This window comes from Dendrobates tinctorius, unplaced genomic scaffold (assembly GCF_039654945.1).
Source record: "Dendrobates tinctorius isolate UK_male_01 unplaced genomic scaffold, ASM3965494v1 ptg000093l, whole genome shotgun sequence".
NCBI classification, from domain to species: domain Eukaryota; kingdom Metazoa; phylum Chordata; class Amphibia; order Anura; family Dendrobatidae; genus Dendrobates; species Dendrobates tinctorius.
Window position 1 is genome coordinate 24036635 of NW_027361761.1, and position 19373 is coordinate 24056007.

Below are 19373 nucleotides of genomic sequence, written 5' to 3' on the forward strand. Positions count from 1 at the left end.
GAGTAGAAACAAACCACCAAAAGGGACATGTCTGTACAGAAGGTTCCTCGATCCGTTCCCTCCATAAGTCACACAATCAATGTCTGAGCCGTGAGATGCATTAATGCTCCTCAGAGAGGGGCTCAATCATCTCTAATGCAAAGGTCTTCAACTCTCAACCGTTTCTCAAGAACTCTACTTTCTGCCAGAGAATAAAATTATGAAAAGGATTATTTTATCAGAATGATCCGGTGTATTATACTGCAACGAGCTTGGTAGCCAAGTCCGAAGGAGAGGAGGTGGATAAGCCTTATAGGGAATCGGGCAGCAGGTTTTTGATGCCCCATCTGAGACCAGATTCCTCAGGTATAACCCCAATAAGGAAAAGGTTCTTCTCTGAAATGCGTTGTGATAAATTGGAAGGTTTTTTTTTTTAATACTTACAACCTGTATTAACCTTTGTCAGCAGCAGTGCACAGGAGCCACCGCACTCCCCTCTCCTGTAATGATCTTAGAGCATACTCATAAGATTGACAGAAGGACACGGGCCACCTTCCATTAGTGCAAAGACCCCATGCATCTGGAGAAAGGCAAGGAGTATTCATCCAACTCCTTTCTTTAACTGTTGACCACGGTGTTATACAGGGAGCGCCTCTTGTTTGTTAGCACTCTTGTAAAAAAGTAAGGTCCAAAATGGTTTTATCCCTCAAAGTTGGTCCATGCTCTCCTGTTAGTACCAATGTGGTATATTTAGCGCTCAGGCAAAAAAATTTACCTTCAAACCAAGGCCCTTTTTCCAGGTCACACCACCATTTCGACCTCCTTCCACAACTAAATTTCCTGCCCCTTGAATGTCCAGTGAAGAAACCTCCTGGAATCGCTGCTTTACTGGACGTTTGGGTGGTTTGTCAACTTTACCAGGAGATCTCCCTCTTGTATGTCCCGCAAAAGGTTGTATTTTGGCAAGAAAAAAAATACGATATAATAAAACAATCATGGGAAGCAATCATCTATCCCAACCCAAAGTCTCAAAGGCTTGTTTGCTCTAACCCAAGCCTACATATGCCCTCCAGTCAGGCTTATTCATCAGAAGAGGTTACAGCTTAGACCAATGATTGATATATTGACACTATGAGACCTAGACATCTCAAACGTGTCATGGCCTCCTACGGTCAGGTTTGAGCAGAAACACTTTGGTTACTAATTCTCCTCTACTTTCGGCTTTTCACCGAATGTTCGTTTATGCTCTGAAGGTACCAGACCTAAAGCAGTAATTCCCCTTACAAAATCAATGAGTCTTTCAGCCGCTGCATCCGTCTGGTCACAGAACTCAATTGAACTCTCCGAGGTCTGGAAAGTTACAGAGAGGATGGAAAAGTCACTAAACTGCATCTGTCAACCAGATCTCAAGTGGTTCACACCACGGCTTCCCGTCAGGTCAGGAGAGGAATCGGACTTGTGACTGGTTGCGTTGAACTGGACGAGGTGTAACTAAACAGTCACGTAAATGACTGACAGATCTTTTCCATTCGAGAAAATGGTCCGCCTGTTTTGGGCTCATACATCATGGGCTCATTAGGTTTGAGATAAGTCCAAAACAAATCCCTCCAGGCCTCCAGGATGTTTGGTTACGGACAGAAATATTCATGAGTAAAGTCCTTTCCCAATGAACCCAGAGGAAAATTATTTTAGATTATTCCAGCTCCAACGTGGCTGTTCATGGCTAGTCCTGCTTTAATCTGACAAGTAGATACGGTATCCATGTAGACAATGCTCTGCGAGCTAAAAAGCAACGCTCTTCAATGATTTCTTGGCTCCCCTCCTATTTCCTGCTGCGGTGATGACATGTTCCTGTGTTGACAGAAAGTAGTGACCAAATGTGGACCGGATGGCGTTAAAATGAGAGGTGTACGTTCGTGAAGTATGCAAACATACTTTGAAAACCCAACTGGGGATTGTGTCTCAACTAATTAGTTCAAGGCAAGTCCCCAGCGGCTTGTCCCCACCCTGATCCCTTTGACAGACAAGTCTTTCCCTGTACACACATACACACAGTAGTGAGAGACCTGTCAATCTAGTAAATGGAGTAGGGAGAAGGTCCCAGAGACCTACCTTGGACTAGTCAAAGCAAAACTGGTACGCCAAAAGCTTCAGCGTATGACTTTCCATCTACGAGCAGCCTCACAACACCAAGCCCAATGCCAATTGTCAGATGGAGTGGTGTAAAGCCTCCACCACTGGACTCTGAAGGAGACGTGTTCTGTGCAGTGACGGAGCACAGTTCCCTTTCTGGCATCTGATGGAAGAGTCTGGGTTTGGTGATTCCAGGAGAACGTTACCTACTGACTGCATTGTGGTCGCTCTACATCTTTATGTTCCAGCATACGACATTGTGGACAGTTGTAGCTTCCAGCTTTGTGGGAACCGTTTGTGGAAGGTCCTTTTCTGTTCCACAGGACTGTGCCGAGCGCACAAGGTCCATACAAACATGGTTAGAGGGAGTTAGGTGGAATGAACATGACTGACCCAGAGCCCGGACCTCAACCCCATCCAACTCCTATATTATGGAGATTGTGAGCCCGACCTCCCCCAACATCACGTTCTGACCTCTCAAATCCTCTTCTGGATCAAGGGGAAAAAAAATCCCACAGACACCTCCAAAATCTTGTAGAAATCCTTCCCAGAAGAGCGGGAGCTGTTAAATCTGCAGAGGGACAAACGCCATGTTATTGTCTGTGGATGTAGAAGGTGTAATGTGGAGGGGGACACAAACTTTTGTCCATATAAAATCCAAAAGCTGTAACAGCTGTTAATATACGTGAAACTGATAACTGATTGTATCTGCCATGTCCGTGCTTTCATGAGTTTTCTAATGACATGAGCTATGGCCATGGTGAAGTGCGCAGAGCTCGGATGCCCCCTCCTCGGTATCTATTATTCCCTCACAACGCGTGGATTTTGTCGGTACAGGACGACACTGGTTTAATCTTCATGGTGAAGAAAAGAACATGACGGGGAACATTTCTTTTTGCTTTAACACAAGCTGCGATCATGGCGCGTGGAGCCAAGAAATGAGACAATATAAGGGGGTTTTCTTTGTCCCCTTATTATGAAGAGTGCAGCTCACGACCTCCGCCGTACAATGGATAACAATGTGCGCCTGGCAAACGAGGCGATTCGGGGTCACAAGCCCAGCAGAGCAGTCAATGTTTAACCAGAGCCAGCTCCGAAAGCAGAAAAACACACAACACGAAGATAACGCCGGAGGCCGCGGGGTTCAACAGCGAAACCTGGCTGAGCCACAGAGTACAGGATCCACATGCACCACAACATCCACCTATATTGTGAATTTTTAGGTTTACTTTTTATTTATTTTTTTTTTGTCCACACGCATGGTACAATTATCACAAGAAGAAGCAGCCGGTTTCCTACAAGCCAGGACTAGAGATACGTCTTCTTCCATGTCTATTTTTAGAGGATCAAATATATAGATTTACGCCAGTCGTGTCAGGTTCCCGGATAAATCTCCTTGTATCATCTTACTTATACATGGAAGTGTCGTCACCGTATGCTTTCCCATGATTTCCGCACGCGCCGGTACGACCACGCGCGACATCCGATATTTCACAGTGACACTTTCCTGTGCCACGTGCACTACAAGCTCGTAATGTTATTGCCAAAATCTCGGTTTATGACAATTATGTAACCAGAGAGCTGAGAACACATAACATCCACACCTCATCCGGCCCCAACCAGATGAGCAGAGGGAAAAGAAAAGAATCCAGCACCCTGTTTATACAGTACACCCCGTACCACGTCACAGAGGTCATCTGGGAGAAGATTAGCTAAAGCCCCATACACATCTACTACTCAATTTCCAAAATATAATGGTCTGGGAGAGTTCAAGTCGTGTAGATTTATAAAACTTTCTAATATGTTTACAAAGGAGGAGGAGGAGGAGGGAGATGCAGCTGCAGAATTCCCCTTTCTGTGTATGTCAAACTCCATGCTGTGAGAGGGGAGGGAAGTGATCTGTACAGCTTTTGCATCATACTGAGAACAGCGGGCCCCAGATAAAAAAATAAAAGAAAACACATTTAATGAACCTGGGAACATAAACAACTCTAAATATTCAGGCTGCGCACATCTAATACACACAATTACCCCTCTGCTTAAGCATGCACTCGTGTATATCACCAATATGCATGCCCTATTAGGGAGGATGCATGCCACACAGGGGAAGACCCCTTGATCAAGAGCCAGAACAAACAAAATAAAGATGGTGACTAAGAGCCACCCAATCTGGTGATCTTAAAGGGTTTAGGGGTGTTACTCAATAGTCATCTATGACATATCCATGGGAAATTACAGAGGTGGGACCCGTATCGATCTCTAGATCGGAGATCCCTATTTCTGTCTGATCACCAATGAGTGGAGAGATGGAGGCATAAGCACCGGCTCACTCCATCTACAACTACGGGAGTTCAGAATACAGCCCAAACAACAGCTGTATCAGGATTTAGTCAGTCAAAGCATACGCCACTACCTCTCCACTCACTAGTGGACGGACGTGACCTAGAACCTCCGATCTGGAGATATGGGAACCGCATCCATCAGATATTTATGTCAGATCATCCGGATATCATATGTAGGATGCACGGCACTCCACGTGGTCTGGTTGCACAGGTAGGGTACAACTACGGAGTATACGCCGCTTCCTCTCCCCTCACTGGTGGATGGATGTGATCTAGAACCTCCGATCTGGAGCTTTGGGACCCGCATCCATCAGATATTTATGTCAGATCATCCGGATATCATATGTAGGATGCACGGCACTCCACGTGGTCTGGTTGCACAGGTAGGGTACAACTACGGAGTATACGCCGCTTCCTCTCCCCTCACTGGTGGATGGATGTGATCTAGAACCTCCGATCTGGAGCTTTGGGACCCGCATCCATCAGATATTTACTGTATGTCATATCATCTGGATATCTCATGTAGGATGCACGGCACTCCGTGTGGTCTGGTTGCGCAGGTAGGGTATTACTTCCGAGATATCCCTTGGATACGCCATAATTGTTTATTGAGGGACAACCCCTTTAAAAAGGAACCTGTCAGCAGGATATCTTCATACAGGAGTAGCGGGATGGTTGTATAAGCACTGGTCTTCCCAATGCTTCCTTTTTTGTGTGTCGTAAGAAATTGAGCATAGAAGCCATATGCAAATCAGGGTACAAGTGCAGTGGGGGGCTGTGCATTGCCACTCTCCCAGTGCACTTCCAGCCCGATTTGCATATTGTTTCTTTATGAGATTTTTCATGATTGGCACATCAAATCTCTAAAAATAAAGTTCTCATTTTTTGGAGGGACAAGCATCTATACATCCATAACACTATTTCCATGTGCAAAACCACACAGACAGATTCCCTTTAAGATGTCATGGTATTACAGGGACGCCTGCCACCAGACTATCTCCAGACATCTCACTTCTTTTTTAGGATCCCGCTGCCCATCACCTTGTGAAGTGTGTTTACTACGATGCGGGAAGGATTTGGATATTTATAGATCTAAGATCTACGTCTTTGGCTTGGTAAACATCACACCGCCCGCCCCGGGCCGAGAGCTCGGCTGACGGGAGAGGTTGCAAGAATCATCTTCAAGAGCAAATTTCATCCATGTCACATAAAAGATGCCACCAGAGATGATCAATTCCCTTCCTTAAAGTGGAGTAAGCAGAACCAGGAGTTCAAGACCTACCCGGACTCCACGTTAACGCCGGTGCAGACCACCTTGACTCTGTTTTGGCCTTCTTCAGGTTTTAGTGACTGAGGTTGTGTTCACCAAATGTGCCGGTAGTTTCCCGTAGTGTTGACGTAGCGCAAAGTGAACGTAGCCTACACATATCTGCGCCTATTGCCGCAGAGCGTCGTATCGAAGTCACGGGGGATGTAAACCAGGAGAACGTCTATAAATAAGCAGTTCTTGGAGGACAGAAGATGGGCGATGTCCTCATTAGTGGTGGTTGGGTGCAGGATCTGGGCATTAATGGCTACTAGAGTCGGAGACGGGATCACAACAGTGCTGAGAATAAGCCGTGAGGTTTGATTACAATGTACTGGGAAACTGGAGCTCAACATACATTAATTATTCATGGAAGGAGCTATGCTTAGTTCATCCCTGCTACTGTCTAGTGCTGCCAGGACAAAAAGTGCCTGCTGCACCAAGGATCCAACCATGCCAGTGCAAACACTGTCATGGTAGAGAGCATCTGCTGTACCCAGGTCCCGAATCTGCCAGCAATCAGAGCAAATACTGTCACAGCAGGTAACACCCACTGTACCCAGGTTCTGAATCTGCCAGCAATCAGAGCAAATACTGTCACAGCAGGTAATGACCACTGTACCCAGGTCCCGAATCTGCCAGCAACCAGACCAAATACTGTCACAACAGGTAATGACCACTGTACCCAGGTCCCGAATCTGCCAGCAACCAGAGCAAATACTGTCACAACAGGTAACGTCCACTGTACCCAGGTCCCGAATCTGCCAGCAACCAGGGCAAATACGGTCACAGCAGGTAACACACTGTACCCAGGTCCCGAATCTGCCAGCAACCAGAGCAAATACTGTCACAAGAGGTAATAACCACTGTACCCAAGTCCTGAATCTGCCAGCAACCAAAGCAAATACTGTCACAAGAGATAATAACCACTGTACCCAGGTCCCAAATCTGCCAGCATCAGCGTAAATACTGTCACGGCAGGTAATGACCACTGTACCCAGGTCCCGAATCTGCCAGCAACCAGAGCAAATACTGTCACAAGAGGTAATAACCACTGTACCCAGGTCCTGAACCTGCCAGCATCAGCGTAAATACTGTCACGGCAGGTAATGACTACTGTACCCAGGTCCCGAATCTGCCAGCAACCACAACCAGAGCAAATACTGTCACAGCAGGTAACACCCACTGTACCCAGGTCCCGAATCTGCCAGCAACCAGAGCAAATAGTCACAACAGGTAACGTCCACTGTACCCAGGTCCCGAATCTGCAAGCAACCAGAGCAAATACGGTCACAGCAGGTAACACACACTGTACCCAGGTCCCGAATCTGCCAGCAACCAGAGCAAATAATGTCACAACAGGTAACACCCACTGTACCCAGGTCCCGAATCTGCCAGCAACCAGAGCAAATACTGTCACAAGAGGTAACGTCCACTGTACCCAGGTCCTGAATCTGCCAGCAACCAGAGCAAATACTGTCACAAGAGGTAACGTCCACTGTACCCAGGTCCTGAATCTGCCAGCAACCAGAGCAAATACTGTCACAGCAAGTAACACCCACTGTACCCAGGTCCCGAATCTGCCAGCAACCAGAGCAAATACTGTCACAAGAGATAATAACCACTGTACCCAGGTCCTGAATCTGCCAGCAACCAAAGCAAATACTGTCACAAGAGATAATAACCACTGTACCCAGGTCCCGAATCTGCCAGCATCAGCGTAAATACTGTCACGGCAGGTAATGACCACTGTACCCAGGTCCCGAATCTGCCAGCAACCAGAGCAAATACTGTCACAAGAGGTAACGTCCACTGTACCCAGGTCCTGAATCTGCCAGCAACCAGAGCAAATACTGTCACAGCAGGTAACACCCACTGTACCCAGGTCCCGAATCTGCCAGCAACCAGAGCAAATACTGTCACAACAGGTAACGTCCACTGTACCCAGGTCCCGAATCTGCCAGCAACCAGAGCAAATACGGTCACAGCAGGTAACACACACTGTACCCAGGTCCCGAATCTGCCAGCAACCAGAGCAAATACTGTCACAACAGGTAATGACCACTGTACCCGGGTCCCAAATCTGCCAGCAACCAGAGCAAATACGGTCACAGCAGGTAATGACCACTGTACCCAGGTCCTGAATCTGCCAGCAACCAGAGCAAATACTGTCACAACAAGTAACGTCCACTGTACCCAGGTCCCGAATCTGCCAGCAACCAGAGCAAATACTGTCACAACAGGTAATGACCACTGTACCCAGGTCCCGAATCTGCCAGCAACCAGAGCAAATACTGTCACAACAGGTAACGTCCACTGTACCCAGGTCCCGAATCTGCCAGCAACCAGGGCAAATACGGTCACAGCAGGTAACACACACTGTACCCAGGTCCCGAATCTGCCAGCAACCAGAGCAAATACTGTCACAAGAGGTAATAACCACTGTACCCAAGTCCTGAATCTGCCAGCAACCAAAGCAAATACTGTCACAAGAGATAATAACCACTGTACCCAGGTCCCAAATCTGCCAGCATCAGCGTAAATACTGTCACGGCAGGTAATGACCACTGTACCCAGGTCCCGAATCTGCCAGCAACCAGAGCAAATACTGTCACAAGAGGTAATAACCACTGTACCCAGGTCCTGAACCTGCCAGCATCAGCGTAAATACTGTCACGGCAGGTAATGACTACTGTACCCAGGTCCCGAATCTGCCAGCAACCACAACCAGAGCAAATACTGTCACAGCAGGTAACACCCACTGTACCCAGGTCCCGAATCTGCCAGCAACCAGAGCAAATAGTCACAACAGGTAACGTCCACTGTACCCAGGTCCCGAATCTGCCAGCAACCAGAGCAAATACGGTCACAACAGGTAACACCCACTGTACCCAGGTCCCGAATCTGCCAGCAACCAGAGCAAATACTGTCACAAGAGGTAACGTCCACTGTACCCAGGTCCTGAATCTGCCAGCAACCAGAGCAAATACTGTCACAGCAGGTAACACCCACTGTACCCAGGTCCCGAATCTGCCAGCAACCAGAGCAAATAGTCACAACAGGTAACGTCCACTGTACCCAGGTCCCGAATCTGCCAGCAACCAGAGCAAATAATGTCACAACAGGTAACACCCACTGTACCCAGGTCCCAAATCTGCCAGCAACCAGAGCAAATACTGTCACAAGAGGTAACGTCCACTGTACCCAGGTCCTGAATCTGCCAGCAACCAGAGCAAATACTGTCACAGCAGGTAACACCCACTGTACCCAGGTCCCGAATCTGCCAGCAACCAGAGCAAATAGTCACAACAGGTAACGTCCACTGTACCCAGGTCCCGAATCTGCCAGCAACCAGAGCAAATAATGTCACAACAGGTAACACCCACTGTACCCAGGTCCCGAATCTGCCAGCAACCAGAGCAAATACTGTCACAAGAGGTAACGTCCACTGTACCCAGGTCCTGAATCTGCCAGCAACCAGAGCAAATACTGTCACAGCAGGTAACACCCACTGTACCCAGGTCCCGAATCTGCCAGCAACCAGAGCAAATACTGTCACAAGAGATAATAACCACTGTACCCAGGTCCTGAATCTGCCAGCAACCAAAGCAAATACTGTCACAAGAGATAATAACCACTGTACCCAGGTCCCAAATCTGCCAGCATCAGCGTAAATACTGTCACGGCAGGTAATGACCACTGTACCCAGGTCCCGAATCTGCCAGCAACCAGAGCAAATACTGTCACAAGAGGTAACGTCCACTGTACCCAGGTCCTGAATCTGCCAGCAACCAGAGCAAATACTGTCACAGCAGGTAACACCCACTGTACCCAGGTCCCGAATCTGCCAGCAACCAGAGCAATTACTGTCACAACAGGTAACGTCCACTGTACCCAGGTCCCGAATCTGCCAGCAACCAGAGCAAATACGGTCACAGCAGGTAACACACACTGTACCCAGGTCCCGAATCTGCCAGCAACCAGAGCAAATACTGTCACAACAGGTAATGACCACTGTACCCGGGTCCCAAATCTGCCAGCAACCAGAGCAAATACGGTCACAGCAGGTAATGACCACTGTACCCAGGTCCCGAATCTGCCAGCAACCAGAGCAAATACTGTCACAACAAGTAACGTCCACTGTACCCAGGTCCCGAATCTGCCAGCAACGAGAGCAAATACTGTCACAACAGGTAATGACCACTGTACCCAGGTCCCGAATCTGCCAGCAACCAGAGCAAATACGGTCATGGTAGACAGCACCCACATCGTCCAGCCCCAGAGTACATAGTGTCAAGGCAAGTGGTGCCAATTGTACACAGGACTCAAACCTACAGCAAACACTATGAAGAATCCACGTGGATAATGTAATTGGTGACTTTCTTTAAAAATGTATTACCATTAGGCTTTTACAGGCTCATTTGTTTTCCAGCACATTCAACTTTGATGTGGTCTATGGTCATAAATCATCTCAGAGGAAAAAACAGACCACTACAACGAGCTGACTGACAGATTCTCGGTTAGCTCATTCTGCAGCCAGCAATAAGTAATGTAACATAGGGGTTATAGAAAAGCAAACAGTGCAAAACTTGTAATGAAACCAAATTGCAAAACGTAATTTTAGACCATATTATACGTATTGGAAAAAAAAAAAAAAAAAATCACAAAAGATGGACAAACCCTTCAACACCTCAAGCGCCACATCAGAACAGGACACATGCACATAAGAGGGGGATCATGGTTCCGCTATATCCCATCTTATTACAATTCTCTACAGCCTTCATTTTTCCATGTATTTTAGGAGTGACCCTTAGGGCTTCCGCCCCTTCCTTGTTCTCCTACACCCCTGACAATGACCCGTGTTAGGGCTCTTCTCACTGAGCACAGTGACTACTTCTGTGGTATTAAAAGGGGTTTTCGAAAATTAGAAAATCATGGCCGATTTCTACTAGAAACAGCGCCACACCTGTCCACAGGTTTTGCGAGGTATTACAACTTAGTCACTTCACTGCGCAGTCTGCTGTGTCCCATGGACAACGTCAAGTGCCATTTCTGACACATCCTTGAAGACCCCTTCAGGACCTATGAAGGTCTAGGAAAACCAATCTGGTCACAATGATCAGCAGCAGCTCCGCTTCTCGCTTTAGTTGGCAAATACGAACCCTGGAGACACATTAAAAATTTAGAATATTCATTACGCAGAAAGGACATTTAGGGTCTTCCATCAGCTTCCCCGAAAAGTGTCGGGGGGGGACGTCTGACGCAGCAGATCTGGGGTTTGTTTACTCAGCATCAAGACTTCCCGCGCCCTCGACAGCCCTCCGAAGAAATGAGCGAGCGGCCTTGTCACGGCTGATCAGTGAAATGCGGCATGAAGGAGATGCCCGGAGCCAAAGCGTGCCCTTCGTTAAAAGAAAAACGATCCGGCTCCTGGCAGCTGCGTACAAGTCTCGAAAATTAAAGACTGTGGAGTCTCTGGCCACCAGGTGATGGGAAAAAGGTCAGATGTGTCAAGTCAGAAGTGAGTAGATATGACACCTACCACCATTACATTGCAAACATAGCGATGTCCAAAAAAGATGAAGCCCCCCTATTGTGAAGTCGAAACTTGGGGGGCTACTTTATGTTGGTCTAAGGAACTAATTTCCAATAAAGGTCAACACTGTGGTGGCCGCCCCGTCACCAGCCTGGAACCGGAAGGTAGTAACCTCACATTACATTGTGTCACTTCCAGAGCTGCACTCTAAATTCTGCTTCATAAAATGGTATTTCAGAGGTGCTCTCTGCGGATTCAGGGTCTTGATAGGTTTGCTATTTTTGTATTATGGGGTTGAGCCATACATGTGCCTTCTGGTCTAGGGTTACTGTCGCAAAAGGTCAACTGATTTGGACCCCCCTCTAGGAAAGTATCAAAACCTCCCACTCGGATGGTCCCACCCTCGCCTAAGAATCACAGTGTCCACTGCTTAGAAAATCTATAGCTGGGCGTAACAAGATTCAGTACTCCTACCCAAAGTTAGAAGGGTCGGCTTCATTTCAAACAGAGTCTACGATTAGGAGACAACCATTTTAAAGAGGACCTGTCATTTGTCATAAATATGTAATTTTTTTTTTTTACCAGGTGTAAATGCCACTGTTCTCCTGAATCCGGCGTTATTTTTCTTTTTTTCCTGCGCCTCACCATTCTGAGATGTGGCCCTCTCTTTTTGGACTGTAAACCTAGCCTTGGTAGTCAGGTGGGCGTGGCCTTGACACTGCCCCGAGGGAGTCTCCTTGCCAGACACGCCTCCTGGCTTAAATAACTACCGTAGATTAATATATACCCGGAAGAGAGAGTCATATCTCAGGAACAGAGAGGCACAAGAATAAAAGAAAAATATCGCCAGATTCAGGAGAACAGCAGCATTCACACCAGGTAAGAAAAATACATATGTATGGCAAAGAAGCGGTCCCCTTTAAGAAGATATAAATTGTTTCTAAGTAACTCTACTACTATAGCATGCTACTCTTCAATACCTGGTGGCCATATCAGTTCTCCAGACTATCCTGTCTTCTGTTTGGATCTTCAGGCCACTCAATGACAGTTCTACGATCTAGGAAATGGTCTCCATTTAGCTTATTGCCATTCATCGTCTTTCTCTTTATTTCTTAATTGTTTTTCCCAAACAGAATTAATGAGGTCTTCTCATCAGAGGTCCAGTATAACTGATCATCGAAGTTTCCCTTGAAATGTTTGACCTGATAATTCCAGGGTTCACTTTGGTCAAAGATCATTAGAATATCACATTTAACCTTTATTCAAAACTGTGGCCAGACAGAAGTCACAGATTATTTCTCCTTTCTCCTGTACAATATTATCCCAGATCCGCATTATATTCTGGATCACTTACTTCCTAAATTCGCACAATGTAAAGGCACAGACACCGATCAAGCAGATAAAGTTGGGCGAAATCTTAGAAGTAATAAAAACTGAAAAGGCAGAAGGGGATAAAATGGAGCTGAAAGGCGTGCCCACATCGAGAATTAGACGAAATGTAAACTCAGTTTACTGCTCGTTTCCTTGGTTGTGCGTCACCTCCGCCGTCCTCCCGTGGAGGCCAGTGTCCTATGTAGGGAGCGCAGCGCTTGCAAGCTCTTTTCTATATAGTTTGGAAGTGCTGCTCTGAAGCTGGCGGCTTCGCTAGATCTGGCAAATGGCCTCCGATGCCGCCTCTGCTTGCAGCACAGCAGAATAAGGATACCGCTGGTCCAAACTATCAATCATCAGGGGCGCAGAACATTATGCAGCACACAGCCGGTGAGTTATACGTGCATACAGTCATCAGCCATACAGAAAAAGCCGACCATGGAACAATGATGTGTTACAGCCGACACCACGGCCCCAAGTTATGGAGATTTATCGCTTATGGTAACTCTTCCATGGTCAGGGAAAAATAAGTCAACACTTGGTATAATGGAATCGTTAAATTTGCATCAACAGGTAAGATTTTTAAAAAAAATAAATAATGTAGAAAAATTCCTGTTTGTAGCTACAAGTATAATCTGAGCAAAACCTATAAACCTATATGGTCACAGCGACATCTATGACCATATCACATATTCACCAAAACTGGTGCAGGGGCGCTCCTGGGGCATACGACAAATGTATTATCCATAGGCAACAATTGACTCTCGAGAAGCCAAGAGGGTCCTTCTCGCCTACATTAGGGGCTGGTCAGAAAGCCCAAAAATCGTTTTTTCGGGAGATAACTGCCCCACCCAACCTATACCTGCCAATCTTGTAGACCACTGCAGTGTCTAATTCCTAAAAGATCTTTGGAGTCTTGATGGACTATTTGGTCAAGTCCTTAGAGAAGGTCTCATCGATGGAGACCATGACTGCCAGATACTGTAGGTCTCCTAATCTGAGCGTATGGTGAGGACATGGACTATAGTAAGGGAGGTGATGTCGGTAGATGTCACGGTACCTGCACAGTGTCCTCCATCAGACCACGGATCTTATCCACCACGTCATTCCGTCGGTGCTGACGTAAAGCGCTGATGAGCTTGGCCAGGCTGGCTTCAGGCCCTCGTATAGTCCAGTGCTGTAAGGCTGCGTAGGCTCGCTCGTGATCCGCTGTGTAGCCATTGGAAAATGCCGCCATCTCGTGCTCGTTGGCATTGCAAAGGAACTGATAGATATCCTGCCACTGGCTGCCAACCTGAGCTGCCACCAACTTCAGAATGTCGATACCTGCAGAAAGAACGAAATGCTGATCACCCGGGGCGGTAACACTCAGATACCCTTGTGCTCCAAATAACAGAGGAGGTCATAAATCTATTGCTTTCATTTCATTGGCTCAGTATTCCTCTAAAGGGTTAATTCCATACTCAAGCGGGTCGGCATTGGGGCATCTACGGTGATTTTTTGCGGTGGTGGCATAATGTTTATCACAGTATTGCTCAGCCTATAAAGGGAGGCAGCCCTGGGTACCCCTTTGCTCTTGCAGACTGGGCGATACATTGCAGCATGGAGGAGAGAGCGCAGATATTAGCTTAGAGACGGCAAAGGTTTCCAGAGAATATTAAAGTACCAAATAAACTTCTAGAAGGTAAAGTTTAGGCACCTAATGTTCTAAAAAAGCAGGACAATGAGTGCAGAAAACGCAAGGCCGTCAGTCCGGAGTCTTCCTGCTGTCATGAACAAAGAATAATTGGAAGGCTTCGATTAGAGCGGAGTGGTGCAATGCCACCGGGACGGGTTTTATGACCGTTATGAATTATTTGTAAAAGGACAGAGTGAACTAAGAAGAATCAAAGATGCTGAGCGTCGTGAAACTCCACCCAAACCGTCCATCTAGTCTTGTATGAAGGAGTTTAGGAAACATATGATCCTTAGTAAAATAAAAATCAATGTAGAAAAAAGTAATACAGCTGCGTAGAGGGGACGTCTCATCAGAGATCAACACTTTCAGAAAGGAGCCACCGTAGATCAGCTGAGTGCAGAGAGTCTGGCCCCTGGTACTCACAGCGAAGATGTGATTGTCCCTCTAAGCAATACATGGTGAGACTGGCGACTGTCCCTCTATGTAATACATGGTGGGACTGGCGACTGTCCCTCTATGTAATGAATGGTGGGACTGGCGACTGTCCATCTATGTAATACATGGTGGGACTGGCGACTGTCCCTCTATCTAATACATGGTGGGACTGGCGACTGTCCCTCTATGTAATACATGGTGGGACTGGCGACTGTCCGTCTATGTAATACATGGTGGGACTGGCGACTGTCCGTCTATGTAATACATGGTGAGACTGGTGATTGTTCCTATATGTAATGGTGGGACTGACGACTATACCTCTATGTAATACATGGTGAGACTGGCGACTGTCCCCTATGTAATACATGGTGGGACTGGCGATTGTCCCTCTATGTAATATATGGTGGGACTGGTGATTGTCCCTCTATGTAATACATGGTGGACTCCAGAATACCATTCTGACTCATGAACAGTAAATAAGTAGTAGTAAATAAGCATTACTGAGCACTCCAATGCTCTATTGCTAAAGTGGTCTCTGGAGGTACTGGAAGTGATAACCATCAGTAACTTAACCACAGCAGCTAGTCAATGACCACTTCTGGTCCAGGCGGAGAACACCAAAGCACTGGAGGGGGAAGTAACATGTGTTTCTTTACTCTATTATTCTTACACTATCCAATCAGCAATCATACTCGGTCAACAGTTCCTGATACTTTTCACCTTGTGTTGCTCACACCGGCGGCAGGGTCAGCAGTGATTGCGGGGTTCACGTGCAACTATTACTCCTGTATCCCTCACACCCCCAGTAAACATCCACATGTTCTCATGGGGAGAGAGGTATAGGCCACATGTGTTGGGTAGAGGCTCATGATCTGCAGGAACACAGGATCGGCTATGGTGAAGTCGTCCAGATCACATGTAATGTGCATGGGAACCGTGAAACTGGCCATATGCAAGATATTTATCTACAAATCACCGATCTAAGGGCACAGTCAGATGACAATACGACATGGACGACGGTCACATCGCAGTGCACAGACTGGCGGGCGACCCTCCTGACCTGAGCATGACAGCTGCATAAAAATACATGCTGTCACGCTCTGGTCGGGAGTGCTGCCGGCCAGTCCAAGCATTGTGATGTGATGGTCGTCCATGTTGTATGGTCATCTGACTGCGCCCTAAGGCCACCAGACACATTAGAAGAAAGTAAACTGAACCTGCCAGAGTCCATCGACCATGTAATGTAGATGATGGCCTCCTGACCCTCCCTCAAGGTGGAGAATGACCCGCCATTTGGAATTTCTATGGCAAACCTTTAGTTCTCCTGAAGATAAGCCGATGCCCAATGATTGTAGTAGCAGCTCTCTCACAGAGAACACCGGAGCGCTCTCCCGGGGTATGGGAGAGTCGGGAGAGATGGCCATCAGCTGAACAGTCATTTGGCTGGCAGCAATCAAACATACAACGCCAACGCTAGCTTCTTTTAGTACTGTCTGCAATTAGTTTCATACTTCACAATTTCTTCTAAAGTCGTAGGCGGGGCCGCGTCCCTCTACGGCCCGTGGGGGCGGGGCCGCGTCCCTCTACAGCCCGTGGGGGCGGGGCTGCGTCCCTCTACAGCCTGTGGGGGTGGCGCCACGTCCATCTACGGCCTGTGGGGGCGGCGCCACGTCCATCTACAGCCCGTGGGGGGGACTTTCCCTCTACAATTGGTTGGGTGGGTCTTTATCCCCCTACAGGAAGAGGGGGTGGGTATTTGTCCCCCTACAAGAAGTGGCGATGGGTCTTTGTTTCTCTACAGGAAGTGGGGGGCAGGTCTTTAGGTCTGCTCCTGTCAAAACTGCACACAGACATAACAAATAGGTGGACAACAGAACGAGCAATGTGCACCAGGAAGTAGGGGAATTAACATTCCAGCACCTATAGTGCTGGCAGAATACTGATGAAAAACAACCCCCAGCTTTAAAAGAGTAGATGGCAAGTTGCAGAACATGAAAAATCGGGACAGCTCCTGGACATAATAGACTGATATGTACACCAAAAGTAGTTTTATTTTGTTGTGGGGGATGAGGGTAGAAAGAGCAGGCATTTCTACAGGCAGTGTGTGAAAGAATAGGTGCACGCCAATAAATATCAGAGAGATATCCCCATATTATAAAAAAAATGAAGCACAAATTCATAAAACACAAAGAAAAACAATAATGAAACAAGTCTGTCCCAATAACTAAAAAATAAAACCAAAAATAATGTTGAAATATCCTGGTGAATAGACCCCTCTTGGCTTTCCATAGATTTTCATTGACCTTCTCTGGAGACAGACAATGTTCTCTGGGTTTTAATACAAGGTCGGAGCAGTCACTTCTGGGAAATGAAATAAAACCTCCAGGATCCCGGCGACCGGGAGCCTCATCTATCAGATTCTGCGGCTCCTGGAAGGATCTGGACTGAAACTCATTCAAGGTTTGAGCCAAATTGTTAGATTTATTGGACGACAAGAAGGAAGTGAAAACAAACTATAAATGTCAGAGCGAAAGACGTGAGCGAAACGTTCTCCCGTCCTCATAGGTAACAGTCTCATCAAGAATTCGCATCCGGGAGTGGTTAGCGCCGAATGGAATATTCAACATTGGTGAGGATCCTAAGAGCAGAGGGTCCAAAATGCCATGATAACGGAGATATAGTGGTGGCGGCTTTACACCACTCCATCCGACGCTCGGCATTGTGCTTGGTGATGTAAGGCTGCGGGCAGCTGCTCGGCCGTAAAGCTCCTGGCGGGGGCGCAGTGTGTGTGCCGAGTTTAATACCAGAGGACTCTGCAGTTATGGAGTCAGTTTTCTGCCCCCTGCTCCTTGGCACTCGGCCCCCCGCTCTGTGATGGCGTCCTATTACAGGTGACTTTCTCTGGGAATTCCCTGGGATTTGGCGCCCTGAATCATGCAGTCCAGACATCTACACAGCACTGCATCTGGAAAGAGGAATCGTTTTGTGGGGTCCAGACGGACAAAATTCCGACATCGATTTTTTGTGGTCACCCTACTGCACACCCACATCCGAAGCTCTGTGCAGCTGGTTCAGACTTGTTCCATCCACGCCGGGCACGTACCCAGCTAACCTCCAAAAAACACACAGCACGGGCGCTCATAAACCTCGCCACCCCCAGGGGACGCTATGTTATAGCTGCTGCACGTCATAAATCCTGGCAGAGATGACAAACAGCGAACTTCTCTACTAGTGAGGGGACGTTACTGACCCCATCCAGCAGGCAGCAGTGCGGGGGGCCGCGGGGCGCAATGGTCACTCCGGCTGTAAGTTACAGCAGTACATTACCTAGAATCCTCTATCTAGAAACAATCAATGTTCTGCCGGCACTACACAGAAATTTGCTACATTTCTAAATATCGTTCTTATTGAGGTCTCTGTTTGCTGTCAATGAGTGCAAGCATTCCTGATCCCATCCCAAGATGAAAACCTGCTCAGATCTAATGTCTCACACAGCTGCGGATTATATAGTTTCTTATGAAGTTTTGGTAAAATTAAAATACATCAGTCCTACCGGGCTCGGCTAATGTTCCCTCTAAGACGTCTGCTTCATTTGCCTCCTTGACTGATTGCTCATTATCAAAATTCTCAAATTTCTGGGTAAAATCTGTATTCAGTGAAGACAGATTTTTACATTATGGATATAGGAAGTGACAGTTAGTGCTCATAAAGTTCTATGTAACTGGTTCAGGAGAACTTGTAGCAGAATGTCTGTGCTCCTCTAGCTCTTCCCCTCCATAGAATGCATCTCCCCTGCATAGAATGTGTCTCCCCTCTATAGAATGTCTGTGTTCCTCTAGCTCCTCCCCTCCATAGAATGTCTGTGTTCCTCTAGCTCCTCCCTCTTACATACATCTGTCTGCCTCTAGCTCCTCTCCTGTATAGACTATGTTCCTCTAGCTCCTCCCCTCCATAGAATGTGTTCATCTAGCACCTCCCCCCATAGAAAGTCTGTGTTCGTCTAGCTCCTCCCCTACATAGAATATCTGTTCCTCTAGCTCCTCCCCTCCATAGAATGTCTGTGTTCCTCTAGCTCCTCCCCTACATAGAACGCATGTGTTTCTCTAGCTCCTCCCCTACATAGAACGCCTGTATTCCTCTAGCTCCTCCCCTACATAGAATGCCTGTATTCCTCTAGCTCCCCCCCTCCTCCATAGAATTTTAGAGGCACCAACTGTCATCTCTTATCTCAGTAACTACTCTGTATTCATGGAGTAGATTTTAGCCCTGAATTAGGAATGATCAGTCCATGAGGAGAAAGAAGCAGATTCCTCTGATAACATATATTACCAAGTTTCTTATTGTCATATGAACTATTGATTTATGCAATAAAAAAAAAAAAATTAAACCAACAGTTACTCTTTGAAGATGCCGTTGACCTGTCTACGTTTAATGCGTTTTTCTGTATAAGCTTCTGGGAAAGGGGGGTGTGAGCCTTAAAAAACACAAGTACAAAATGCTATTGCATTTTTTGTAAAAAAAAAAAAAAACACATTAAAATTGCTGCTTCAAATCTCCACTTATAAGGGGAAAAAGGCATAACAAAATTTTGCG

The 19373-nt window shown here is 47.0% G+C and overlaps 1 protein-coding gene across 1 annotated transcript in view; it reads right to left on the reverse strand.

Moving 5' to 3' along the window:
- The window catches only part of TNFRSF21 (TNF receptor superfamily member 21), a 95477-nt gene that overhangs the window by 22058 nt on the left and 54046 nt on the right, over positions 1-19373 (reverse strand). Inside the window, exon 4 of the mRNA XM_073586583.1 lies at positions 13728-13993. Within this exon, the coding sequence (XP_073442684.1) occupies positions 13728-13993 (266 nt within the window). The remainder of the gene's footprint in view (positions 1-13727; positions 13994-19373) is intronic.